Genomic DNA, 24,837 nt, shown 5'->3' with positions numbered 1-24,837 from the left:
GACAGCATATATTTATTGGATTTGTTTTTCTCCCCTTCACCTCACTCTTAATGGGTTCAGATTTTTAACATTCTCCCCTGCTCCACTTATTAAAGTAATTCATACCATTGCCCAGGACTTGGATAATACAGAAAAGTACAAAAAAGAACAATAAAATCACCAGTAATCACACCGTTAAGAGACAGCCCCTGGTGTTAATGCTGAGATTTAAGTGACTCCAGGGGTTGTTGATTCCATTAGCTAGGGCTTTTGTTAGAGTTTGACATTGGTCTGGGTGCTCAGGACTGGGCTGGCCATTGTTGCTGGCAGGGGATCAGGGCCTGGACAAGGTTTGGAGGTTGTGTGCCTCTGAGTGGCTTTGCTGGCGGAGGTGGTATCCAAGCAAGTGACAGTAGGATAGGAAGAAGTCGCATTTGATCTCATTTCAAAGGAAGAATGACCCATTGTTTTTTTAAGGGCTTGGCAGATGGTGGGGTTTAGTTTATTAAGGCACTGAGACCCTGAGTAGGAAATGGGCAGTCCTGAAAAATGATTTTTTAGAACCCACTTCTAGATAGATCTGTGGGTCTTGCTAAGGGGATCAGAGTGCTGGCTCTTAGAATTCATCAAACTGATCCCTGATGTTGTGGGCACAGGTGATTTGCCAGTGGACCTTGGTTCCTTGGAGGCAAGTGCTGGGGTACTGCCAGGTTGCCATACCACAGGGAGGAGCCACCCTCCTCCAGCTGTAAGAGCCCCTCTGTGTGCTTTTCCTTAGGGAGGAATGGGAGCTGCTCTGCTATCAGATCCTGACAAGATTGAGAAGGTAAGTCCTGCATGAGTGAAAGCAGAGGTCCTTAAACATGCCTATGAACTAGAGTTGCCTGGAACACCTCCCCTACCCTTCCCCCAAATTTAGAGAATCAGTCACTCCACCTGGGGTCTGGAAATTTTTTCAAAGGCTTTCCAGTGACTTTGACATATAGCCAGGTTCAGAAACCCCTGAGCCAGCCTGCAGTAGCCTTGGAGTTCCTTAAAAGCCCAGGGCTAGGGACATGTCAGTAGAGAGCCAGGGGTCCTGAGGGACTCATTCAGAGCCGCTTCTGTATTGCCTCTCTCCCTTCTGAGAAGATCATGAGAGCACATGCCAGGCTACCTGTGGGTGGTGGGCAGGCTCAGTGGCTGTGTGTGTCAGGATGTAGGGGATTGGCCTCTCCCTGGGGGCTTGATGAGAGCATCAATGGGTGCCCTGCACACTGATAGAGTCCACCATCAGTATGAGAGCAGGCCAGGCCAGGGCCATACAAGGTAAGCTGAAGTTGGTCTCCTCTGATCTCCTTCCCTTGGTGATTCTGGTGGCCAGGTTTATGAGGCCTTAGGGTCAGGTTGATGTTTGCCACCAGTGTTGTGAGCTGCCAGTACATGTGGGAGTGACATCTTCTGCCATACCACATGCACCTTTTACTTTCCTCTCGCAGTTCACCAGCTTTCTCCTTGCTGCTCCCCTTAGCTCCTTTGATTTCCTTCTCATTCTCCATCCCCACTTCCACCTCTGGGCTTTAAGCCTCCTAGTGCCTCCCATAGACTAGAGCAACTTGGGATAAGGCACCACCATTAAGACCTGCCACTGCTGTGTCAGCAGCTCAACCCTGTTATTCTTCCAGCCCTACTGTGTCTGGGATCTAGGAAAATTCGTGTGTTTATGGGCTAGGTGCCTCCTCATTTTTCCCGTGTGTGGACAGGCACAGGTAATGACCTCCAGTCAGACACCTCTATGCAGGCTGGAGTGGATGTGGACTACTGTGGATTCCACACTTAGGGAAGGGGCCTCAGTAGCGGGTGGTTTGCTTCACAGCACATACATACAGGCATTTCTGTTATCCTCTGGCGTCCTGGCTTCTCCCACCCATGCTGTTGGCTCTGTCCTCGCTACTGCCCTTCTTTGGGCACATTTCACACGTGAGGCAGCAGAGTTAACACTACCCCTCAGAAGCTCAGTTCATTTCGTTAATTCTCTGGTTGGCAGGGTGGTCGGTTGAGCCAGGTCGGGCTAGTGGACTGGGTTTGCCTTGTGAAAGAGAGGATGCAGGCTTCCACAGTAAAGCCAAATGAGACTCAGGAAGAGTGGGATGGATTAGATTCAGGCTCAAATTGTGCTGGCAAACTGGGTGAGCTGGATGAGAGCTTTGTAGGTCCTTCCAGGCTTGGTGTTTTAGGTCCATGGTTCCATCTGTGGGAACATCTCAGGACCACCTTAGAGATTTTTTCAAAATAAGACTGCTTGTTTGGGGGCGATGAAAGTTTTTGGAAATAGATAGTGGTGATGGTTGTATGACATCTTGAGCTAATGCCACTAAATTATACACTTAGAAATGGTTAAGACAGACAATTGTATGTTATATATGTTTTACCACAATAATAATTTTTTAAAAAGGATGCTATCTATTGAGAATTCTGCATATTCTTGGGGTAGACAGAGGCAGGGAGAGGGTATCAGTCTTTTGAAAAAGCTTCCCAGGTGACTCTGGTGTACCCTCCCTGGATTAAGAACCTCAGTTTAAGACTCTATCAGTGATAGCCTCTCTCTGACCCCTGCCCCACATTCCCTGGGCCCCCGGCTGCTCAGGGCATCCCCTTGTGTGCACTGCACTTGGGCCATGGCTGACAATCAGCAGGGCCAGGACTTGAGCTCAGTTCTCACTGATTCCCAGGCCTGTGCTTTCCTGTCCTCCTCCCTGCCCCCTCCCCAACAACCAGGGGAGCCAAAGTCTGCTTTTCCTGAGTCAACCAGTGGATCTGGGGAGATGTGCCTGCCCGTGGGTAGATGTGCCCAGATACGGGCCTGTCTCAGGTCCTTTTCCCCCACAGACTTTTCATGCCACAGAGACATGGGGTGTGGCTTGGATCTGGGAGAGTTGGGTCCAGGAGAGGTTCTGCTAGAGTCTGACCGAAAGACAGACTCTATTTGCCCTTTCCTCTCAGTGTGACTCTTGCAAAGGGCTAGGACTTTTCGTTACTAATTTCCTTCCTGGTCCTGAACATGCACGTGAAATGAACAGAAAATGAACTGAAGAAGGTGCTTAGAGTTGCTTGGATAAAATACACCAAGAGGAAGTTCTGCAAAACAGAGAACTGGGTCAAACCAGCTGATGTTGCTTAAATCACCAGACATCAGAGGATTCTGAGTCAGCACTTGCAAAGGAACCCTCCAGAGATTTTATTGTCAGCTTGAACGACAGGACTAGAGTGGGAAATTTTATTGTGTATCTTGATGGATCTGGCAGTCCCTCTTCCTCCCTTAAAGAGTAGGTGCCCCTTTAAGCCCTGCCAGAGTCACCCTAGGACCTCAGGCCCAGTCAGCCTCCTGGGGCAGCACCTGGGGACTGTTCCTTCCTGTCAGTCTCTGGCAGTTGTGCCTGGGCCAGCAGGCCCTGTCTTGCCCATGATCTGTCCTATCAGTCCAGGCTCTTGGTCTAATGTCTCCTGGAGGGGCCTGCCTTAGCCTGTCCCTGAGAGAAAGGCCTCCTTCACTGGTTCTTGTGACCTGGCTCTCTGCTGCCCCCACCTGTCTAGAACCAGACTGGCAGCTGCTGCCTGGATGTCCCCTCTGCTCTGCTGGACAGGGATCCAGTTTCTTGGAAGAGGGCTCTTGGCATCACCTTCCCCCTAGCTTGCCTCGCCCAAAATTTTTGATGAGGGAAGAAGATAAAGATAGCAAGGTCACAGACATGCAGTGTCATCTACACCTTTCTTGATGTCTGACTCTTTGTCTGGACTTGCTACTTCCCTGACACTTTCCTGTGTGACTTTCTTGATCTTTATTTGGAGTCCTTTGCAATTACTGTGCAAAATAAACACTTTAAAATATGTTGACTATGCTGTCTTTTCCTTTGCCAGTTTCATTCCTGTATATCTGACTCCCCTAAAGAGAGGGGGTACCTGAGGACAGGGCCCAGGACCTGCTCAAACTTTCCTGCTCACTCACTTGGCAGATCCTGGAACAGCACTCAGGAAACATGCCTTCTATCAGGAATGGAGCTGTGAGCCATGTGTTCTCAACCAGGGTTAGGCCTCAGAATCATTTTGTGGAGGGAATGTGTTGGGCAGAGTCTTTTGAAATCACATATTCCTAAGCCCTGTCCCTAGAGACTCATTCAGGAAAGATGAGGTGGAATCTAAGATTCTGTATTTCTTAGGCTCTCCAGGTGATTCTGATGTTTGCCCTGGCAAAGGATCACTGTGTTCTGTACAAGCATGCATGCAGATCCATTCATGCATTCATTCACTCATTCGTTCATTTACCAAATATATGTATACTGCTAGGTACCAGGCAAGGGGCTGCTGGTGCTGGGGCTCTAGCAGAGAAAGAGGTGAACTCCTTCCCTCATGGAGCTTCCATGTATATGCGTGCAACAGACGCATTCACATGGACACGTACATGGACATAAACATGTCCATGCCACTGCGCCGCACAGGTCTGGAGCAGAATTCATTAGTACAAGCAGTTGTGGTGTTTGTTCCAGAAGAGGCAGATGCTCTTGTACTCTCCCCACTGCAGATCCTCAGCACTCTTGTTAAAGGGACACAGAGACCTGTGACCTGCAAGATTCGCATCCTGCCATCGGTAAAGATCTTACATCTGAAGGTCCATTTTCTCTGGGGATGCTGATTTGGGGGTGTGAATGATTCTTGTGGGGCTGAGTTATGTTTGGAGGAGGGGGTAGAGCTGAGCCCACTTTAGGAGCTGGCAGCTGCTCCCTCTGTGGCTTCAGTAAACACCCTGTGTGGTCCTGTCCCTCAGCTGGAAGATACCCTGAGCCTTGTTAAGCGGATAGAGAGGACCGGCATTGCAGCCATCGCGGTTCATGGGAGGTGAGTGGTTGCCTTACTAGTGACTGACTTGCAAGGAGGACCCTAGCCATCTTAATGATTCTTCACCAGACCCCAGGTGACTACCAGCTTCTCTTCTACATACACAGCCTAGCTCTGCATAGCTCATTGATATCCCCTAAGTTCAGAGGGCAGTCAAACTCTTTATGGGGGTTGCATTTTTCTTTGTTTCATTCATTGAGCATCTACTGGTGGTAGGAACTACACCGAGCTTTAGAGATACAGAGAGACCAATGGGAAGGAGAAACACCCCTACCCTCAAGACGTGTAAATGGTAGAGAATGAATGATTTGCTCAAAATTATATCACGTAGCCAGGAAGTGGTGGAATTAGAACTCTCTGAATCTCATTTTCTTTACACTACATTCAGCAATAGCTCCTCCCTTGAATGACCCCAGGCAGATTGCTGTTCTTTTAAAGGCACTGCCTCTTTTGTCTGCCCTTGTTGGACTGCCAGCTGTCACAGTGACCACTTTAAACAGTGCTTGAATCTGCTGTCTACTGAGAGCTGAGGTATTGCTGAAGGCTACCCTTGGTTTCCCAGTCGAACTCGCTCCCCGTATCCAGGATGTACTTTTGTACAGAATCCCAGGTCAGCAAACTTTGGCCAGGGTGACCTCTCTTTTGAGTGGTGTTCCTTTTGAGTTCAGGGGTCTTGTAGGAACAGTGCATTTTTTGCTGGTTGTATCTATTACAGCATTTTCAGAGAAGGGAACCCAGAACTCCAACACATAAAAACAGAAAAGCAGAGCTGTGCGTGTTGAAGCCAGCAGGGGATGGTGAAAGGCCACACACGCGTACACACAGGCCCCTCCTGGAGGCAGCAGGCTCTGGGCTCAGACTGCCTGGTTTCAAATCCCAGGTCTGGGTTCAAATCCCAGGTCTGCTGCTTGTTGGCTGTGTATCCTTGGACAAGTCATTTAACCTCTCTGAGCACCACAGTCCTCATTTGGAAATTAAGATAATTTCTGCTTGATAGGGTTGTCACGAGGCTTTTATGAGATTGTGAATATACAGCCTTGGCACAGTGCCTGGCATAGAGTGTTTTCTGAATAAATAAAGCTATTCCTTTTTGCCAGTAGTTGGAAACACTAGGAAGACAGATTTGGGTGAGTTTAAAGAGGGACTTTCTGGCCATCAAAGTTGTTAAAGATGGGCTAGAATTGGGCTGCTGGGGGAGCAGGGAGGTGGAGATGGAGGCTCGGTTGATAGGGCTTTCTAAGGCCCTGTGGCCCCTGACACTTTTGTTGAAGAGTATAGCAGAGGGACACATGCAGATAGGACCTGGGCAAGGGCTTTCTGGTCGACCACCTCTCTGGCTTGTCCCTGTGCACAGCTCAAGTTAGGGCTTACCTTAGCATCCCTAAGACTCACTCACTCATACACAAGAGCTTCTTGCAGTTGACCTTGGATGCAGGGGCCCTGGGTTGTGGTCTTGCCTCCCCTGTGGCTCTTTGTGACAGCCATGGTCTGTGGCCTGCTCTGGTTGCTGGGCCTACCCTGTGCCAGGTGCCTCTCCCCAGGATCAGCTGCCCAACTTGGCCTCAGCACACGCAGCTGTGTGGGAGTGGCCAGTCTGAGTGGCGGCAGCTGTTCCCAGTCCCTCTGGGAGGGCAAGACCGGGGCAGTAGGGGTAGCATTCTTAAGGCACCGTCCCTCATCTCTGGCAGAAATGAGGGGAAGCTGGGGAGTGGCAGTGTGACCACCCACATCGGCTTCCTGCAGCCATGCCTCACCTGCAGACCTTTGAGAGCTGGACTTGCCTTCTCAGCATGGACCTGTGCTGCTGCTGCCCGGCACAACAGATGTCAGGGAGAGCCGTCCCCTGTAGCCCAGAGCCCTGTCCCTGCTGGCCACATGGCCTTCCTGAGGTTCAGCAAGGAGGACAGTAGGATTTGGCTGACATAACCCGGTGCTAAGTGTGACGTGACCTTTGGCACTCAGTCCCCAGCCCCATCTCTTTATCTCCAAGGAAGCGGGAGGAGCGACCTCAGCACCCTGTCAGCTGTGAAGCCATCAAAGCTGTCGCCGAAACGCTCTCCATTCCTGTCATAGCCAAGTAAGCCTCCCTTCTTCCTCGTTTATTTTTTTATGCCTCACTTCACTCAGAAGGGATTTGAACTGACAAATAGAAAATGGAATGCGATAGCATCAAAAAATGACTGTAAGAGAAAAGAAAAAAAGGGTGTGACAAAAATGAACTTGGCAGTGAGGCTGAGAAGGGCCCATTGTGTCCCTTGGCCTCTGGTGAGTGGCCGATGTAGGTATGCAGTAGACAGGGGCCCAGGACATTCCGATGCACGGGTTGAGGTGAGAGTGTTTAGGGAGAGCAAGAGAGTGGCTGCTGAAGCAGCCCCAGGGGAAGGTGACATCACACCCAGAGTTAGGGGTGTAGGGTGTAGGGTGAGGCGTCTCAAGCCAGAGCACAGAGAGCCATGGCTCAGGAGCATGAGGCAGGTCACAGACCAAAGCCCAGATGAGCATCCCGGACAGTGACAGGACCAGAACCTAGACTGGCAGGTGTGAGGTACCGATGACCAGCCCAAAGGCTTAGCAGTAAGACAGCAGTGTCCTGTTGCCACTGGGGAGCTGGCCTGTGTGGGCCAGTCGGGAGTCCGGCTCAACCCTGATGGCAGGTTGGGAACAGAGAAGTTCTGAAGCCCTAAAGCCCTGACAAAAGGCATGCCTGACTGGAGGCAGGGACGGGGGAGCTAAGGGTGGGGTGGTCCCCAGGCCAAGGGGTGTTAGGGGTGTCTTGGAGAGAGGGTAGGGCTACTCAAGACCCTGGACCCTGTTGCTGCTGTTGCCACCTGAGGGGGGTTCCCCCACCCCCATTCTCACACACAGTGCTGTCTCTGGCCTGAGGCTGCTGCCTGGCTCCTAATGGAACAGACAAAGAGCAGTTTCCAAGGGGCTGCAGGGTGGCTGAAAGGGAAATTGCAACCAAACCGGGCCTCCTTCCTTCCTCTCATGACCACCACTGCGTCTGTTCCCTCTCTAGGGTTTTGACCCAGCCGTCAGTGGGCATATAGGTGCCCCAGCCTGGGGGTTTTCCTGTGATCCCTGTATCCACGTACAGACCCCGCCCTTCGGATGTGGGCCGGCTTTAGCCACTGTTCGGGATGAGGGGGAAGGAAGGTAAACGCTCCGGAGTACCTCTTAAGTGCCAGGCACGGTTTGGACTGCTTTATTTTGTTATCTCACTTGGTGCTCCTGACCCCACAGTGGGGGGTGTGTTATAATCTCCAGTGTCCCGAAGCTCTCGTAGCTGAAGGACTTGGCCAAAGCCACACACTGAATAAGTGGCAGATTTAGGAGTTGCCTTTTTCTGAAATTGCTTGTACAAGGATGGGGATACCCCTCACCCCACTGTTGCTTTTCAGTGGAGGATCTCACGACCACATCCAAGGATATTTGGATATAGAGGACTTTCGACAAGCCACGGCAGCCTCTTCAGTGATGGTGGCCCGAGCGGCCATGTGGAACCCATCCATCTTCCTCAAGGAGGGTCCACGACCCTTGGAGGAGGTCATGCAGAAGTACATCAGATACGTATGTCTATGCACTTTTTCAAAACAAACATTTCTCACTGTCTGCCACATTGCTGCAGAAAGTGCTTTGGGTGAGCCCCCAGCCCCCAGCAGCTCTCCTTTTCTTTTCTTTTTTTAAAAATTTATTATTTATTTATTTATTTATTTATGGCTGCGTTGGGTCTTCGTTGCTGTGTGCGGGCTTTCTCTAGTTGCGGCGAGCGGGGGCTACTCTTCGTTGCGGTGCGCGGGCTTCTCATTGCGGTGGCTTCTCTTGTTGCAGAGCGTGGGCTCTAGGTGCGCGGGCTTTAGTAGTTGTGGCTCACAGACTCAGTAGTTGTGGCTTGCAGGCTCTAGAGCGCAGGCTCAGTAGTTGTTGCGCACGGGCTTAGTTGCTCCGTGGCATGTGGGATCTTCCCGGACCAGGGCTCGAACCCGTGTCCCCTGCATTGGCAGGCAGATTCTTAACCACTGTGCCACCAAGGAAGTCCCTCTCCTTTTCTTTTTAGTGTAGCATAGCATTGGGTTTCCCTGGCTGCAATGTGAAGAGCAGGGTGCTGGGGAGGCATGGCCCTATCATTGCCCCCTTCTAAAGCTTTCAAGGTGTGAGGATCATAGCAAGGGCTTCTGGATCCAGGATGCTGTTGGGGCCCCAAACACATGATATCTTTCTCTTAGTCTCTGTCACCCCCTGCCCCCCTACACATACACACGCATGCACAATGACAGTGGTGTCTGTGTCACTCATGCCAGTGGGTTGGCACCAGAGGAGCCACAGCCAGGAGGAGCCATTGTAGCTGTTGTGAGGACAGATTCTCTCCGTAAAGACGTGTCAACTGGTCGTCAGTCATAGTCACTTCTAAAAGTCTTCTCTTGCTAATTCCCAGAATGCTTTAGCCTCTGACTTAGGAAATAGCCTAACTTTGACCCTCTCCTCAGGTAATAGCTTTTTCTTCTCACCCGGGGTTTGATGGTAGTGCCCGGGCATTTCCCTGTAAAGGAGTTTTTTGACACCTGCAGTATTTCCTTGGCACTGCCCCGGCACCCTGTGAGACTCTGACCAGCTGTGCATGTCTGTCGGCAAAGATAGTGAGTGGTCCTCAAATTCCTCAGTGAGTTGGGCCTGAGCAGAGAGTGCAGCCCTCACCCTGAGCAGACTTCCACCCTCCTCTTCAGTCCTGGAGCTCCTACCCACCTGGGGGGTCAGGAGCTTCTCAGATCCTCAGGCTGCCATGGGCAGTTGTGGCTGCCATGACATGTGGGTGTCCCCAGGGCTGTGCAAGCTGGGGGTGGTCGGAGGCCCTGAGGCCTGTGCCCAGAGCTGGGCAGCCTCTGTTCTGGAGCCTCTTCTGCTTGATGCTGCAGCCTTCATCCTCTTGGTTCTGGGTGTCCTGTTGGGCAGGTTGGCTCTCCAATGGCCTGGGTCAACCAGAGGCAAGGGGGGCTTAGCTCAGTCTAGGTCGGCCGGTTGGCAGGTCTGTGGCAGGCAAGGCACGTTCAGTAGTGCCAAGCTTGCTCACTGGCTGAAAGGTGATGTTATCCTTCCTTCTCAGCCTGTCCCTTGGCAACTCCTCAAGGGGGTGTGTTGGGCCAGAGAAAGGGAGCGGCTTTCAAGCATAGGCAGGGCTGCTTCTGGTCCAGCCAGGTGCCTTCTGTCCCAAACAAGCTGAATCAAGGCCTTGCTGCTGGCCGTGGCTTACCCACGTATCCCTTCTTTGTCCTGAACATGTGGTCGCACCTCCAAGGCACTGAAGACATAGGCCTTGCTGGAGGTATTAGAAGATTTGATAGGGGGCGAGACGGGGAGAGGGTTCTGGGGGGCTGAGGCACCCTTTACCCACTGCTCTCCTGCCTGCCCCAGCCAGGCCGACTTCCACTGGGTATCCCTGGGCAGTTGTCTGGCCTCCCTGAGCCTGCATTTCCCAGTCTGAGTAGTGGTAACTACTTGTTTAGCTCAATGAAGTGACAAGTAACATGTGCAAACATGCTTGGTCAATGGTGCTGGGCTTTTCCCATGTTGGGAGAAATTGGAGACAGGCTGTTTAAGATGTGGGAGGGGCAGGCACTCACCATGGTTATAAGGAGTAGAAGAATCTCACCCCTGTCCCGGGGCTGGTCCTGCCACACCAGAACTTGGCTGTTCCTCACTCCCTGCCTTGGAAGATGCTCGGCAACAGGTCCTCTGTGGTAGCTGATGCAGGAGGAGCTCCAGGCGCATGTGGACCTTAGTCAGGCTGTCCAGTGGAGTGTGCTCCTGACTGTGGGTCTCAGTTGTGACTCTCAAGCATTGTGCCACTAACTAGAGGAGTAGATCGCCAAGATGGAGAGGGCTCTTTTATGGGGTCACACTGCCTCGGCTGCAGGCCCCTCTGATGCCCCCTTGGAGCCCCTTTTCCTGCCATCAGAGCAGAGCTCAGGCCTCAGAGCCTGCCTGGGCAGCAGGGGGGCTCATGGCAGTTCTTCTCTCAGGCTGTGCAGTATGACAACCACTACACCAACACCAAGTACTGCTTGTGCCAGATGCTACGAGAACAGCTGGAGTCGCCCCAGGGGAGGTTGCTCCATGCCGCCCAGTCTTCCCAGGAAATTTGGTGAGAGGGGCAATGGGCTGTTCATCTGTCCTTGCAGACATTACCCAGACTTGACCCTGAGCCCTAAGCTGACTCTACGAGGGGACCCAGGACACAGCTTCTGGAGGTGGATGTGCTGGAGTGGGGAGGTGGTACAGCTTTGCCTCACAGAAGGGGGTACTTTCAAATCTTTAGAACTTTCCATCCCTGGACTGATCTCAGCAGCAGAATTTCGGGAACTAGTGCACTAGTAGGATGGAGGAAGGTGAGGGCTGGGCTTGGGAATCCCTGGGGAGGAAGGGGCTTTCCTGGTAACAGATCTGTCACATGCCAGGCCACCAAGATCCAATGGTTAGGAGAGTTGGGGTTGTAGAATGGAGCCCCTGGCCTGAGCCGGCACCCACACCCCATCACTTTGCAGTCTGAGAGGCCACCCCTTGATCCTCTAGATCTGGTAGAGCTACAGCTCAGGTGGTTGACATTTGGGGCCCCTCACAACCTGGTCTAGTGCCTGTTCCCACAGCTCCCTGTCTGCCTGTGCTTGTACAGGGTCTCCTGCGTGAATGCTGTCTCCCCCGCACATTAGCTCTCTATACTCTCCTTCCTCCAGAGAAGCCTTTCTGGACTAGGCTTGCCCTCAGGCAGCCATCTTCATGAATGTCCTCCAGCCCTTAAGATGCTTCCTAGAGGGAAGAGCCTTGCCAGAACCTTCCTCCTCACCCTGGGCTTGTGGTATTCATTCTGTCCCTAGCCCATGTAGCTTAACCAGCTCGATCCAAGTATCTTGTGAACTCAAGAGGATAACTCTCAAGAGTATCACTTTGTAGCTCTGGCTGGTACCTCAATTTAGGCTTGGCCTGTGTGTGGTCAGGGCGGGAAGTGGGGAACCAGTCAGTGGTCAGGCCTCTGTGTCTTCCTCCCACGGGCCTGCATGAGGACAAGGCTGTGCATACCCCCAGCGCTTGGTCAGTATAGCTCAACTCACTCACTGATGGCTAGGGACACCTGCCTGTGTGTTCCTCCTTAGAAGAGAGGCTGCAGGTGGCCTTTGGAATCTACTCCACCCAGCCCAGCCTGCCCTCCAGTGCTCATGCTCAGGGACCTGCATTCATTCTCCATCTGTCAGTTCAGGCTGATCACAGGGGTGTGTAGAAAGCACCTTCTGATGGCTAGGCCCTGGTGGTGTTTGGGTATATGTGGGGGGCATTTCTCAGTCGTGGGGCCCTGGGCTCCTGCAGTAGTTTCCTGAATGCTGGCTCCACTAAGGGGCTTCCCCTCCTCTGCTTGTCCCTTCATAGTGAGGCCTTTGGCCTTGGTGCCTTCTATGAGGAGACCACACGAGAGCTGGACGCCCGGCGGGCCAAACTCTTGGCCAGGAGCCCGGAGGAGGTGGAGGAGCCAGCTGAAGATACCTCTGGTATCATTAAGATGGCTGTCAAGTTTGACCGGTAGGTCTCCAGCTCGGCCTCAGCTTGGGCCAGGGCCCGTGTCCTCAGGTCTGACTGGGCCAGTAAGCTGGCTGCCGTCCATGGTTAATGCCAAGCTTAGGGACCACACATCTCCTTGGTTTGGATGCTTGTTCTCAGTTTTCAACAACCCAAAGAAGGCACTTTGGAGAAGACAGTCGCTGAAAGCCCAGGCAGTGCTGTCAGGGTTGCGCATGCTTTCCCAAGGGTGACTAAACTATACCTTTTTCCTGACCCACCCCTTCCCACAACTCAGGCTGGGGAGACTTATCCCCTCTGTTCCTCAAAGTCTGTGTTTTCTCCTTGGCCCTCAGGAATTAGCTGCCTGCAGGGAGCTCCAGAATAGCAGCAGGACCTGAACCCTCACCTGGCTAAGCAGCCTACCCTCACTGCCCCTCGCTAGCCCTGTGGTGCCCTCTCTAGGCAGAAATAGCCTCAGGCCAATTATTGCCTCAGACTGTGACTCAGCTTTGAATGGGGCCCTCATCCTTGTCTCTGCAATCTGGAATCTGAACCTTTCTGGGGTCCCCAGGGCCAGACCAGGAGTCAGTCTTGTCTGACAGAGTCTTGGGAGGAGGGATGTAGGCACAGCTGTTGGGCAGTCATATCCAGGGAGAGCTCCTGGTAGGAAGCTAGAACATGGCCTGACTCTGAAACTGGAGTCCACTGTGCCCAAGGCAGCAGCGGATCACCCTGACACTTGGTGGACATAATCAGCGTGGGCCCTGAGCTAGATCCTGAGACCACTGTATGGCCACCTGTGTCCCCACTCCCACCCACTCCCTCCTGATATTGTCTTGAGAGGCAAATTGTACCTTCCTTCTTGGCTGTTGAAGGCTGTTTTCCAGGCTGGAGCTCGGAGTGCTGGAGTTCACTTCCCATTCCAATTCCCCAAACAACTGAAGCCCATCTTCCCTTTAGGTAGAATTGAGGCCCCAAGCCACTGGTGGGACAGAAATGGGAGCTCAAGGGAATAGGTGCAGGAGTCCGAAGGCAGGAGTTTGCTGTCTCAGTTCCTGCAGCTCCTACCAGGAACTGAGTAGGGCCCCTGCTGAGGAATGGAGTTCTCATGGTAGGTGGGCCCTGACACCTTTCCCTCCTTCCCTAGGAGAGCATACTCACCCCAGATCACCCCCAAGATGTGCCTGCTGGAGTGGTGCCGGAGGGAGAAGTTGGCACAGCCTGTGTATGAAACGGTGAGTTCCTGCCTGTGGCCTGCCCTGCATCCAGCCCACAGCACTCCCACGGCTAGTGCTGCCACCCCCAGTCCACCCACGGCTCGTACGTGCACTCCAGACTGCTTGGCTGGAGCCTGGCTTTGCCTTCTTTGCCTTCTAGCTCCTTCCCTTTGACAGTGGACCTGTTGTCTAGTTCTGGCCACTTTCATAAAACTGAACTAGAGGCCTAAGTAAGAGGCTGCTTCAGCCAGTCCCTTCCAGTGGCATTGCTTAGGCAGGAGAGACTTCTCTGGAGAGGGCCAATTGGCTTAGGAAGGACGCTCAAACCTAAAAGTTAGACTGACATGTTTTTGGACCAGGCCTCAGCCAATGGGGCACAGAATTGGGCCCCATGTCTGGGGCCCCTCAGGGGAAACTTTGAGATGGTCTTGCTTCACTTTCTTTGGTCCCCATGGCCTGTTTAGGTTGCCTAGTCTCTTTTGGACTGGCCTTCTGACCTCCAAGCTTGTATCTTCTGGGCCTTGGGTTCCCTTCTGCCAGAGTGACTTTTCCAAAATGAATTTGCTTCTGTCCCCCTTGCTCACGTCCTCATCAGCTCCTCAGCACCTTTGGGATCAAGCCCTACTACCTCAGCCCAGAGCACGAGACCCCCATGTGTCTTTCTGCTTCAGGTCACATCCACTCAGCTCTCTGTCCGCCACATCACCTGGTCGCTCTGCCAGGTGTACCTTCTTTGCCCCAGTCCTTGTCCCCTCTCACCGCTTTGCCATCTGGTGAACTCCTTCTCATTTTGGGGCACCTGGCCCACCCAGATGTCAGTAGGAGGAAGCTCCATAGTCACATGCAGCTAAGGGCTCTGACGGACCTTTGCTTAGGTCCATGACAGAACTCCTGACACACTGGGATGTCACTGACTGTTTGTGTATCTACGTTTCTTCCCTGGAAGATGCACTAGGCACTTCTGCTGGGGAGGAGCATGTGATACAGGTAGCCTTCATTTGATTTAGGTGGGAAGTACTTCCCTCCAGGGCTTGGCCCTCTTGCTCTCATGCAGCCATCCCTGTTTCCTTTTCTCTCTCTGTACCAGGTTCAACGGCCCCTGGATCGCCTCTTCTGTTCTGTTGTCACTGTTGCTGAACAAAAGTACCAGTCCACCTTGTGGTGAGTTTCCTTATCAGTGGGCATGAGGCTTGCAACAGGGCCTGATCCTCGCATTGGCCTGGGAGGGTTAGGGGGATGGTGTACCTGGGCAGTGGCATCCCTGGGTGATGACCCCTTCCCTAGTTTTGTCAGAATCTCTGCCAAGGGCGTGTAGAGTCAGGCCTCCCAGACTCTAGTCTTGTAACCAGTCTGCCTGTCTCCCTGCCTTATTGCCCCATGCCTCGTCTGCCTAGGGACAAGTCCAAGAAACTGGCGGAGCAGGCTGCAGCCATCGTCTGTCTGCGGAGCCAGGGCCTCCCTGAGGGTCGGCTGCGTGAGGAGGGCCCCTCCTTGCACAAGCGCAAGCGGGAGGCCCCTGACCAAGACACTGGGGACCCCAGAGCTCAGGAGCCAGTCCTGCCTGGGGAGCTGTGCAAGAAGCCCTTTTTAGCCTTGGCAAGTGGTAAAGAGAGCCCCCTGGAAGGCTGGTGACTACCGTCCCTACCCTGGTCAGCCCCTCCCTGGGCCTGGCCCTAGGATGGCTATGGGTGCAGAGCATCAGCCAGGTGCCACTGGACAATTTGCTGCCACTGCTGACAGGAATTACGAGGTTCTGGCCTGGGCCAGCAGCCTGGAGCACAGGCCAAGGGATCCCCAGAGTGCCCATCTCCTTTGGTGGGTCTGAGTAGCAGAGCCAAGTTCCCAGTGACCTCAGTATTTTCTTTGAAAACAGGAGCTTTTCAGGTGGCACCTCCCCAACCTGACATTGGTACAGTGCAATAAAGACACCCTTCACCCTTACCCATGGCTGGTTGCTTCAGCCTGGCACCTTTACACATGGACAGATGTCCTGGCATAATTATTCTGCTTCCACCCTCTGTGCAGAGCTGGGGCTTTCTAAAACATTTCTCCTACCCATCCTTACGAGTCTAGATGGAGGTGGTGGGTTGGTTATCACCTTTAATGCTCACTGGACTTGAGTTGAGCCAGGAAAGTCCAAGAAGCCCATTCTCCTGATGGTAAACCTGAGGTACTGGCCGTCAGTTGGCTTTCCTGATGAGAGGTGATATGGAGTCTGGGGGAATGATTAGGGTATCTGGTGCACTAGTAAGGGACCAGCTCAGGTGAGGCGGGGTGCTGGGCCTGACCCCAGCTAGAGCTCAGACCTGTGAGGTGTCTGCTCTGAGCAGAGGACACTGGAGACTGCTGATGGCAGCAATTTGGGGCCCTTGTGATTGCCCGCCCATGCCACTGCCCACCCCCCCCTTCCGCCCCCACCATCCCGTTCGGGCCGGAAGGAAGTGGCAGATTCTCTTTAATTTCCTTCTGGCAGTGAGAAGCAAACAAACAGCTACCACATCTTATGGGGCCTCCCCCCACCGCCACCGCCCACTTACTGGGAGGGGCATTCTGACCAAAGGTCCCTGCCCAGCACCGCCTCTGCTTCCTCAGCTGTAAACATGCTGCTTTTCCTCCCCTTTTCAAAGCTCTGTGAGGAGGGGGGGATTCCCCTCTGGGTCAAGGCCTTGTTTCTCCCATCTACTCAGGGTCAGGCCCCTGTGCCAGTCAGTACCCCCAGCCCTGATGACCTGAATCAGGGGTTGGGCAGGTAAGGCCCCTGTCTCAGTCCCGGAGCAGCCCCTCCATGCACCCACACTTGCTCTTCTGTTTGCAGATAAGGATACCAATACCAGTGGCCTCCCAGAGCCCATCACTCTTTGACCTTGGGCAAGTCACTTCTAGTTCTTGCTGGGCCCAAGGGCCCTTCTCTGAGTGGGATCAGCTGTTCTCTTCCTGCTCGAGGCTGGCTGGAGGATAGTCTCGCCCTATGATAGCGGCACTGTGCAGCTAATGGGGTCACTCCATACCGAGGCTGCCCTAACTAACTTCCCAGACCAGTGCTTCCAGAGAAGGAGCCCCACCCAGGAGAGAGACTGAGGCTTGGTTCAGTCTCAGCCATCAAACTTTAGGCACAATTTATTTGATTTTTCTTACAAAAAACTGTTTCAGTCAAAATGCCCCCTTTGCCTTTCCTCATACCCCAACTGGAACAGGACAGACAGAGTGGCCCCAGTGGACCCCTCAGGCATCCTGAGCTAGTCAGAACTTGTGGGAGGACCCTGTGTGGGCCAGGTACCAAGTCTTAAGATCCACTTCCCTGTTGGGGTTGGGCTCTGTCCTCAGACCTCTTCTCCCACCAGTGTGGTTTCCCTGGGCAAGCCCCTTCTCTGGAGGGGTCACGTTCATTTCTGGGCTATGGGGAAGGAAAGGCAGGGGTAGAGGTCAGTCGCTAAGATAGAGTTTAGAGTGTGGGGACTTTGAAGGCCCAGGAAAAGTAGAGGGGAAAGGGTTAGTCACAGGGGAGCAGGTGGGGAGGGGCTAGTGTGTGTTCCTTGACTGAGGACGTCTGGCAAAATCCTGGCTGAATATGTTGGCCCTCAAATGGTCTCGCTTTAGCACACCTCAGTGATGCCTGCCCTGGTCTCAGAGAGACCTGCCTAAGAGCTGGGACCAACTGGGAGGGCCCAGTCAGGTCTGAAAGCTCCACCCACTGTTCTCATCATGCCCACCTTAAACTCAGGCCACTTAGATGCCCAAACCCCTCTCTGGTCTGGTAACCACCATACCTATCCATCCATTCCAGCCACCCTGATTGAGGACTTCCTCCTAGCTCATCATATTTTGGGGACACATGGTTTTGATGTGAGCACAAGAGGGAGGGACAAGGCTGGAGAGGGTGGCAGGTCTTCTGAAGGCCACAGCAAGCAGACTGGACTTGGTGCAAAGATGGGTGGGTCATCTCTTGCCCCTGCAGTCCTGCATACTCAGTCCTTCCAGGTGTCACTCCTGCTCAGAACTCCTCCATGGCTCTCTGTTGCCCCCTGGATCAAGTCCAAACTCCTCAGCCTAGCGCTTGAGGACAAAGTGCTGACCCTGTCTTCTCAGCACCATGTGCTGACTTCAGCAACTAACTTTCTTCGATTGTAGTTGGCTGGTCATATCGCCTCTGCCCAGATTGAGAACTGCTCAAGGGCACTCCTTGTGTCCCCTCTGGCCAGCCTGGGCATGGGGGTAGGGAGCAGGCACAGAGGAAAAATCAAACAAGAGCTTGTGTTGGGGGGATGTGTGCCATGGAGAGGAGGATCTTTTCTAAACTCTGACTTTCCTCCAAGGCTCCTATTTGCCCTAATGTGGAACAAGGGGGGCTGGACTGAGCTAAGCTGTACCATTCCATGGCTCAAGAGGCCACAGGAGAGCCTTCAGCGATGAGAATTCAGGGCCAGGCCTGTGGCAGCTGATGAAAGGGATGGTTTTCCTCAGTCTCGAGCCTGGCTGGCATGCACACAGGAGGGAGAGGGGACCCACACAGTCCTTGTCTACCAGCCTGGCCAAGTCTGGGGTTCTATCTGTTGCATTGGGTCCCTGGGCCTCCTGGTTTCACAGGGCTCTCAGAAGGCTGGAGGTGAGTCAGATGGCCTCCTGCCACCTAAGAGAGCTTTGGAGCTGACCTGACGAGGAGCTTATGGGGGAGGTCCTGGACCTGGCTAAGGAAAAGGGGTGGAGAGAGTTTGTATACTGATGTCTGTGTATTGATTCGTCACAGCCTGCAGAGCTCCCAGCCACTGCTGCCTTTCTTACAAAGGTGGTAACACTCTTCCTGCAGTTGGTGCCCACCCCCTGCCTCAGCCCTCATCACTCCAGGTTAGGGTTCTCAGTTTCCTCCAGAGCAGAAACCTTCCCCAAGACATGAGCCCTTTTAAGTGTTCTCCAGGTGCATGGTAGCTGGGAACACAGATGCATCGCTAAGCATTTGATGAATGGGTGAATTTTTCAAGCCACCTATAGCTTCTCTGGTCCCCTCCCAGTGGTGGGGCTGACGGGCCCATGATCTCCCTCTTGCCTTCCCCCCTGGCCTGGCTGGCTGAGCCCCTGGTTCAGGTAAAGTCATGTGTCGAGGGCAGAGGGGTTAGATGAAGGTCCATTTTCTCCATCCAGATGATATCCTGGGAGGTATTGTGGGGGGGTGGTAGGGGGCACACATCCCAAAACTGCATCGTTTTATGAGGAGGAGAGGTGAGCTGGCTAAGCTTCTGGGGCCTTTTACTATACTAAGGGTCATGTTACATGTAGTACTAATTGGCAGACCAACCATCTGCCTGGGGCCGAAAGCTGTAAAGTTAGTGTGGAGTTTGGGCTCTAAATTCCATGCTTAGGCCCTCAAGGTTGGATATCCTTTGAAGGCAGGACTGCTTATTGGAAGGCTATTTCACCCACTTAATACCATTTGCTCCCTCTCCTTTACTACTGTTATCTCCTTCTGCCTCTAACCTTCCCCTCCCCCACTCCAATCCAGAGATTCAGAATTCTGAACATGGAAGTCTCCTGCTGGAAACCCTTTTGTGGCTCCCTCCTGCACTCAGGATAAAGTCCAGATACCTTGCAGTGGCTTGCAGTACCCTGCTCCTTCATCTGGCTTTACCTTTGGCTTCTGTTCACTGCGTGTACTCTCTGGTCTCCAAGTCTTTGGAAATCTGTTCTCTGCCTGGAACCATCTTTCTCACTTCTTGCCCATCTCTCCAATTTTTACTTAGCCTTGTGGACACCTGCAGCCTGGGAGATTATAAGCCTTCTCTGAGCTCTTGGCACAGCCCTAATCTCTTTGCACAGTGATTATAGATTTGCTTGCCTCCTCTCCCTGATGCCTGAAGGGAGATTAATTTGTCTCTGCCTCCCCAGGTCCAGCACAGGTATGGGTACAGAGCACAGGGCAGGAAAAGTTTTCTGACCTCAGGGGTGAACCAGTCCAAGATAAACGTGTCAAAGGCTCTGTACGTTCCCTGTCCTCCTGACCCTAGGCCTAGTTGGGCTTTCCCTAGGGCTCCCTGGTACCTCAGGTTGTCAGTCCACATATTGAGACATCTCTGGAGGGTGCTCCACCTTGCCCTCTTCCAGCGGCTTTTGTGGACAGCGTGGGATGTGCCTGGGCTCTTGCACCTGCACCCAAGTTTCTGAGACATAGCAACTTGGTTCCTCTGGCAACACACTTCTAGGGATGCTGTGCCCTTCGCAGCCTAGAGCTAGGGGAGTTGGTCACCGCCACCTCTTCCGGCTCTCCGTCCACCCTGTGCCTTGGAGGAGCCCTAAGTAAACAAGCCAGGCTCAGCGTCCCTGGGCCCGGCCTCCACCCCAGGGCCCAGGAGGAGGCACCTTGGGTAGTCTCCAGGCAAGACGGGCCCGCTGGGGAGGGGCAGAGAGTGAAACTGTTCTGACGCAGTGTCATTTCCTCCCCCCTAACAACCACTCAGTTTGTGTAACACAATCCCTCCCGCTTTAACCGATGTGCGCCGGGATGCAGAGGTCACAGAGCCCGTTGAATGGTGCGAGTTCACGACGGGGTTTTCCCGTTCAGTCGGCCTGACTTATAGCAGGGACAGACCCTGCCCCGGAGGCTTTGCCGAGGCCTCGAATGCGCCGGCTGTCCTCGAAGGAGCAGCTGCCAGGCCGGCTGACGGCGAGCAAACAAAGGCTCAGCCAGCAAAGCGCGGGCCCCGCCCCGCAAGGGTGGGTCTGCAGCGACTGGTAGCTCAGACTTGGGCCTCGTTGCGCAACCCAGGTTTCCTCCGGCTCCGCCCCACCTTAGCTGGAAGCCCGACCCAGTCCCAGCCTTCTCGAGACTCCGCCATTAAGGCTGGGGTAAAGGGATGAGGGAGTGAGTGATGTCCACATAACCCTCCGGGGCGCTTTTACCTTCCCCAAACCCAGCCAGGCAGGAATAACACTGCAGCCGCGTGTCACCGCACCCTTAACCCCAAGGCTCTTGGCGCCCCTTCCCCAACGTCGGGCCTGCCTAATAAGGCAAGGGATCTCTGGCCGGTGGTGGGCCCCTCAATATAATTAGAGGGCTATCGACCTCACACCCTGGTACCGGGTCGTGGCTTAGAAGGAGTTGATGCAAACTACGACTCCCAAGAGGTAGTAGGGCTATCTGGCTCTCCATATTCACGTGACTTCCTTCTCCTGGAGAGGGAGTCACGCGGTAGGCCGGTGAGGGGGCGGGGCCATCGGGCTCGTCCGCGGTGCCAGTGGCCTATGGGCGGCCGGGTCAGATGGGCGCGCGGTAGGGGGCGGGACCGGCCTCGCGGCACGGCGCGGGAGCGCGCCGGTAGCGGCCGCTGTAGGGGGGCGGGGAATATCGTCTAAGACGACCGTGGCAGCTTGGGCATCGACGACTGGCAGTGGTGGCGGCTCCTGGTGCGGTTCGGCGCGCGGCCAGTTTTAGAGTTCGGAACGGAACGCTCGACGTCGCGGTCCCCGCCCGGAAAGTTTGCTGCGGAGCTGCAACCTCCTGGCCGGCGCGGCCCGGCATGAAGCGGCGCTGAGGAGCCGCCGCCGCCGCCGCCGACGCCGCCTGAGGAGGAGCCGCAGCACCCTGGGCCACGCCGATGACTACTGCAAACTGTGGCGCCCACGACGAGCTCGACTTTAAACTCGTCTTTGGCGAGGACGGGGCGCCGCCACCGCCGCCCCCGGTCTCGCGGCCTGCAGGTGGGTGCCGGGCGGGGCGGGAACGAGGAGCGTCAGCTCTTCTCGCTCGCAAGAGCTCGCCCCCTCCCTGCCTGGTCCCTTGGTTGTCGCGGGTCTGGTAACATCGTGTGTGTGTGTGTGTGTGGGGGGGTGAGTGTCTGGTAACATCGTGTGTGTGTGTGTGTGTGTGTGTGTGTGTGTGGTGATGTCTGGTAACATCGTGTGTGTGTGTGGGTGAGTGGTAACGTGTGTATGTGTGTGTGTGGGGGGGTGAGTGAAGAGCGGATTTAAACCGCTGAGGAGGCGTGTGGGTCGCAGCGACGTGGAAGTGGCCGCGGGCTAGGCTGGAAGCAAACTAGTGGGGAACTGGACTCCGGGACGCCTGTGGCCAGTGGACGCCGGGGTTTGGAGGCCGAGGGTCGGGGTCGCTGCCCAGGTGGCCTCTGGTTGTTGCTGCTTTGCCAGCGTGGTGCGGAGGAAATGTCCCTGTGAAGTGTAAGCAGGTTTGGTTTTTCATCTATTCTAGGTTTTAAAAGCAATCTTCATTTGAAAGATGCGCATTCTGGAAGTTCAGGAGCTCTCTAAAATTCGTGCACATGTCTGTTTAAACCTACTCTGCTAGGAGAGTTACGCTGTAGTGTTAACTTCCACTTGTGCATGTTAATGGCCCACATTTAATTCGAAGTGTAACTATAACGGGACTTTTCCGAAAACTGGGTTTCTTTTTTTTTTGAGCTAAGTGTTTCGGAAGATATTTAAAAGTGGGGTGCCGTGTTTGTAATTTTCCTAGAAAGTTCTGGAAGTCAGTTTTTAAGAAAAAGCTCACCTCGGAAGATGTTTTAAAGGAGATCATGAGTTGGGTTTTAAAGGAGAGCGTGAAAAGCTGGGCACCATAATGTTTGGAGGTCAGACCAATCAGGAAATAGGAACAGGATGGTTGGGGACTCTCCTGTGACCTGGTTTGGAATACTGTGGTTCATTAAGTTCAGTTTCCTTATTACTTATGCAGGTGAACTTCAAAAGGGAGATGGATAAGACTAATCCCCTTTTATTTTTTCCGGTGTTAGGTGAATTACTTTATGTTCCTATTGATGTTCAATAGACTGTTCTGTAGGGTTGCACTGAAAAACATATCTGAACGTATGGCATAAGGATTCTCTGGGAAATATTTGTATTGTATTATCAGCCCTATTAGTCTTTATATGTTAGATGTCTTTCTCAACATAGTAAATAATTTACAGTAGTTATTTGTTGGCTGCGTTTTTTTCAATTCCACTGACATCATTTGAGCACCTATTATGCTCAAGGTAGTGTTAGGTAGTGTTATGATGGATGCAGAAAGAACTGAGGTACCTCAAGGAGCTTGGGAAATGGAATGAGGGGCACATAACCCAAATAACTGTGCTACTAGGCTGACTGAATGGTGGTGCAGCTTATAATAGAGGTAGAAACAGGGGGAAAGTGGCATTGGTAGAGAAGGTTGCATTGAATTGTACTTAAATTATGGGGATTTAACAAAATAAAATCTTGTTTGAATGAGTATTTTCATTATAAAGAAGATAAACAGTTGATGGTGTCAGCAAACCTTTATTGGGCACAAACTTGATTAGAGCACATTAAATACCAAATATATGATCAATAAAGATGTTAACCAAACATATGAGTAATAAAGAATTATCATCAAGTAGGAGTTGTATGTACATCCAAAACATTAAATAACATTTAAATGCTATGAATACAGCTATTTAAGGAATGATTTTTGCCATAAAACCCGTAAAAAAACATTTTGATATTAAATGGGTCTAGAGGAGTTAAGGTTTGAAACTTGATTTACAACTGATTTTCCCAAAGTTAAACTTGAGCAGTTTTATTTGTGACAAAAAGTCCACTTTAAAGCAGTCTGTTTTTTTTTTAACATCTTTATTGGAGTATAATTGCTTTACAGTGGTGTGTTAGTTTCTGCTGTATAACAAAGTGAATCAGCTATACATATACATATATCTTCATATCTCCTCTAGTAGCTGTTTTTTGTAAATTAAAAAAAATTAGGTTGAAATACACATGACATAAACCATTTTTAATTGAATGATTCAGTGGCATTTAGTGCATTCCCAGTGTTGTGCAGTCACCACATCTAATTTCAACACATTTTCATCACCCCAAAAGGAAACCCCAAACCCACTAAGCAGTTGCTCCTCATTCTCCCTTTTCCCCTTCAGGTCCCTGGCAGCCGAATCTCTAATCTGGGATCTGTCTCTATGGATTTACCTATTCTGGATATTTCATGTAAATGGAATCATACATATGTGACCTTTTGTGTCTGGCTTCTTTCACTTAGCATAGTGTTTTTGTGGTTCATCCATGCTGTAGAACATCGCAGTACGTCATTCTTTTTTTTTTTTTTTTTTCCGGTACGCGGGCATCTCACCGTTGTGGCCTCTCCCGTTGTGGAGCACAGGCTGCGGACGCGCAGACTCAGCAGCCATGGCTCACGGGCCCAGCCGTTCCGCGGCATGTGGGATCTTCCCGGACCGGGGCACGAACCCGTGTCCCCTGCATCGGCAGGCGGACTCTCAACCACTGCGCCACCAGGGAAGCCCCGTCATTCTTTTTTAATGACGGAATCACGTTCTATTGTATATATACTCCAATTTGTTTATTCATCCATAGATGGACAGGACATGAACTGTTTCTACCTTTAGGCTATTGTAAATAGTGCTGCTATGAATACCTAGCAGCTAATTTTTAAATTCTATTGAAAAGGATGTGCTATTCAAAACTAAGGTTTCAAAGTTATTTGTCCACAAGATTAATTTCATTTTTTAAATAAATCCATTTCTTTTTTAAAAAATTTATTTATTTGTTTTATTTTTGGCAGGCTTCTCATTGCGGTAGCTTCTGTTGTTGTGGAGCACGGGCTGTAGGTGCATGGGCTTCGGTAGTTGTGGCCACTCGGGCTCAGTAGTTGTGGCTCGTGGGCTCTAGAGCGCAGGCTCAGTAGTTGTGGCGCACTGGCTTAGTTGCTCCGCCGCTTGTGGGATCTTCTGGGACCAGGGATCAAACCTGTGTCCCCTGCATTGGCAGGCGGATTCTCAGCCACTGTGCCACCAGGGAAGTCCCTGATTTCATTTTACTATGCATAATTATGAGTGTGTAGTTTGAAGGAACTCAGTGGATTAACTGACCTACATTTAGGATGGTAAGATGAAGTAAAGCAGGCCATGAGAGTAAAATTGCTTACTAGGATTCAGATCAGTATTGGGTCATATCAGTGAGTTTACTTGTTTCTGAATTCTCTTCCTCACTGAAGCAGAACATTCCATGAGGGCATTGATGATGTCTGTATCTTGTTCATAGATGCCTAGCACAGTGCGTTTAACATAGTAGGCAACCAGTATTTGTTCAGTTAATGAAAAAGTACCACTTAAGTTTTGAGTCAGTCCTTAACGGTTTTTTTTGTTGTTTTTTGGTGGTAGGGGAAGTTTATGAGACTTGTTTCAGTTCTTTGACTTTTATTGGTCAATTCCGTAAGACAGCAGATCTTGGTAATTTTGGGCTG

The 24,837-nt window shown here is 52.3% G+C and overlaps 2 protein-coding genes across 5 annotated transcripts in view; both read left to right on the top strand.

Moving 5' to 3' along the window:
• DUS2 (dihydrouridine synthase 2) overlaps nucleotides 1–15,532 on the top strand; it is a 41,110-nt gene extending 25,578 nt beyond the window's left edge. For 2 of the 3 annotated variants that reach the window (XM_082862670.1, XM_082862668.1), the window contains 10 exons: nucleotides 758–805; nucleotides 4,538–4,603; nucleotides 4,781–4,851; nucleotides 6,842–6,928; nucleotides 8,253–8,421; nucleotides 10,869–10,990; nucleotides 12,268–12,417; nucleotides 13,544–13,631; nucleotides 14,701–14,774; nucleotides 15,008–15,532. In XM_082862670.1, coding sequence (XP_082718796.1) covers nucleotides 758–805; nucleotides 4,538–4,603; nucleotides 4,781–4,851; nucleotides 6,842–6,928; nucleotides 8,253–8,421; nucleotides 10,869–10,990; nucleotides 12,268–12,417; nucleotides 13,544–13,631; nucleotides 14,701–14,774; nucleotides 15,008–15,245 — 1,113 coding nt within the window. In that variant the 3' untranslated portion in view covers nucleotides 15,246–15,532. The remainder of the gene's footprint in view (nucleotides 1–757; nucleotides 806–4,537; nucleotides 4,604–4,780; nucleotides 4,852–6,841; nucleotides 6,929–8,252; nucleotides 8,422–10,868; nucleotides 10,991–12,267; nucleotides 12,418–13,543; nucleotides 13,632–14,700; nucleotides 14,775–15,007) is intronic. The other variant, XM_082862669.1, reaches the window with a different exon arrangement.
• A 5,648-nt stretch (nucleotides 15,533–21,180) lies between these two features.
• Nucleotides 21,181–24,837, top strand: part of NFATC3 (nuclear factor of activated T cells 3) — a 131,246-nt gene continuing 127,589 nt past the window's right edge. For both annotated transcript variants that reach the window (XM_082862882.1, XM_082862883.1), the window contains exon 1: nucleotides 21,181–21,299. In XM_082862882.1, the coding sequence (XP_082719008.1) occupies nucleotides 21,197–21,299 (103 nt within the window). In that variant the 5' untranslated portion in view covers nucleotides 21,181–21,196. The remainder of the gene's footprint in view (nucleotides 21,300–24,837) is intronic.

The sequence above is a fragment of the Leucopleurus acutus genome (assembly GCF_964270905.1).
Source record: "Leucopleurus acutus genome assembly, chromosome: 20".
In the NCBI taxonomy this organism is placed as follows: Eukaryota; Metazoa; Chordata; class Mammalia; order Artiodactyla; family Delphinidae; genus Leucopleurus; species Leucopleurus acutus.
This window is presented reverse-complemented; position numbering and strand designations above follow the sequence as displayed.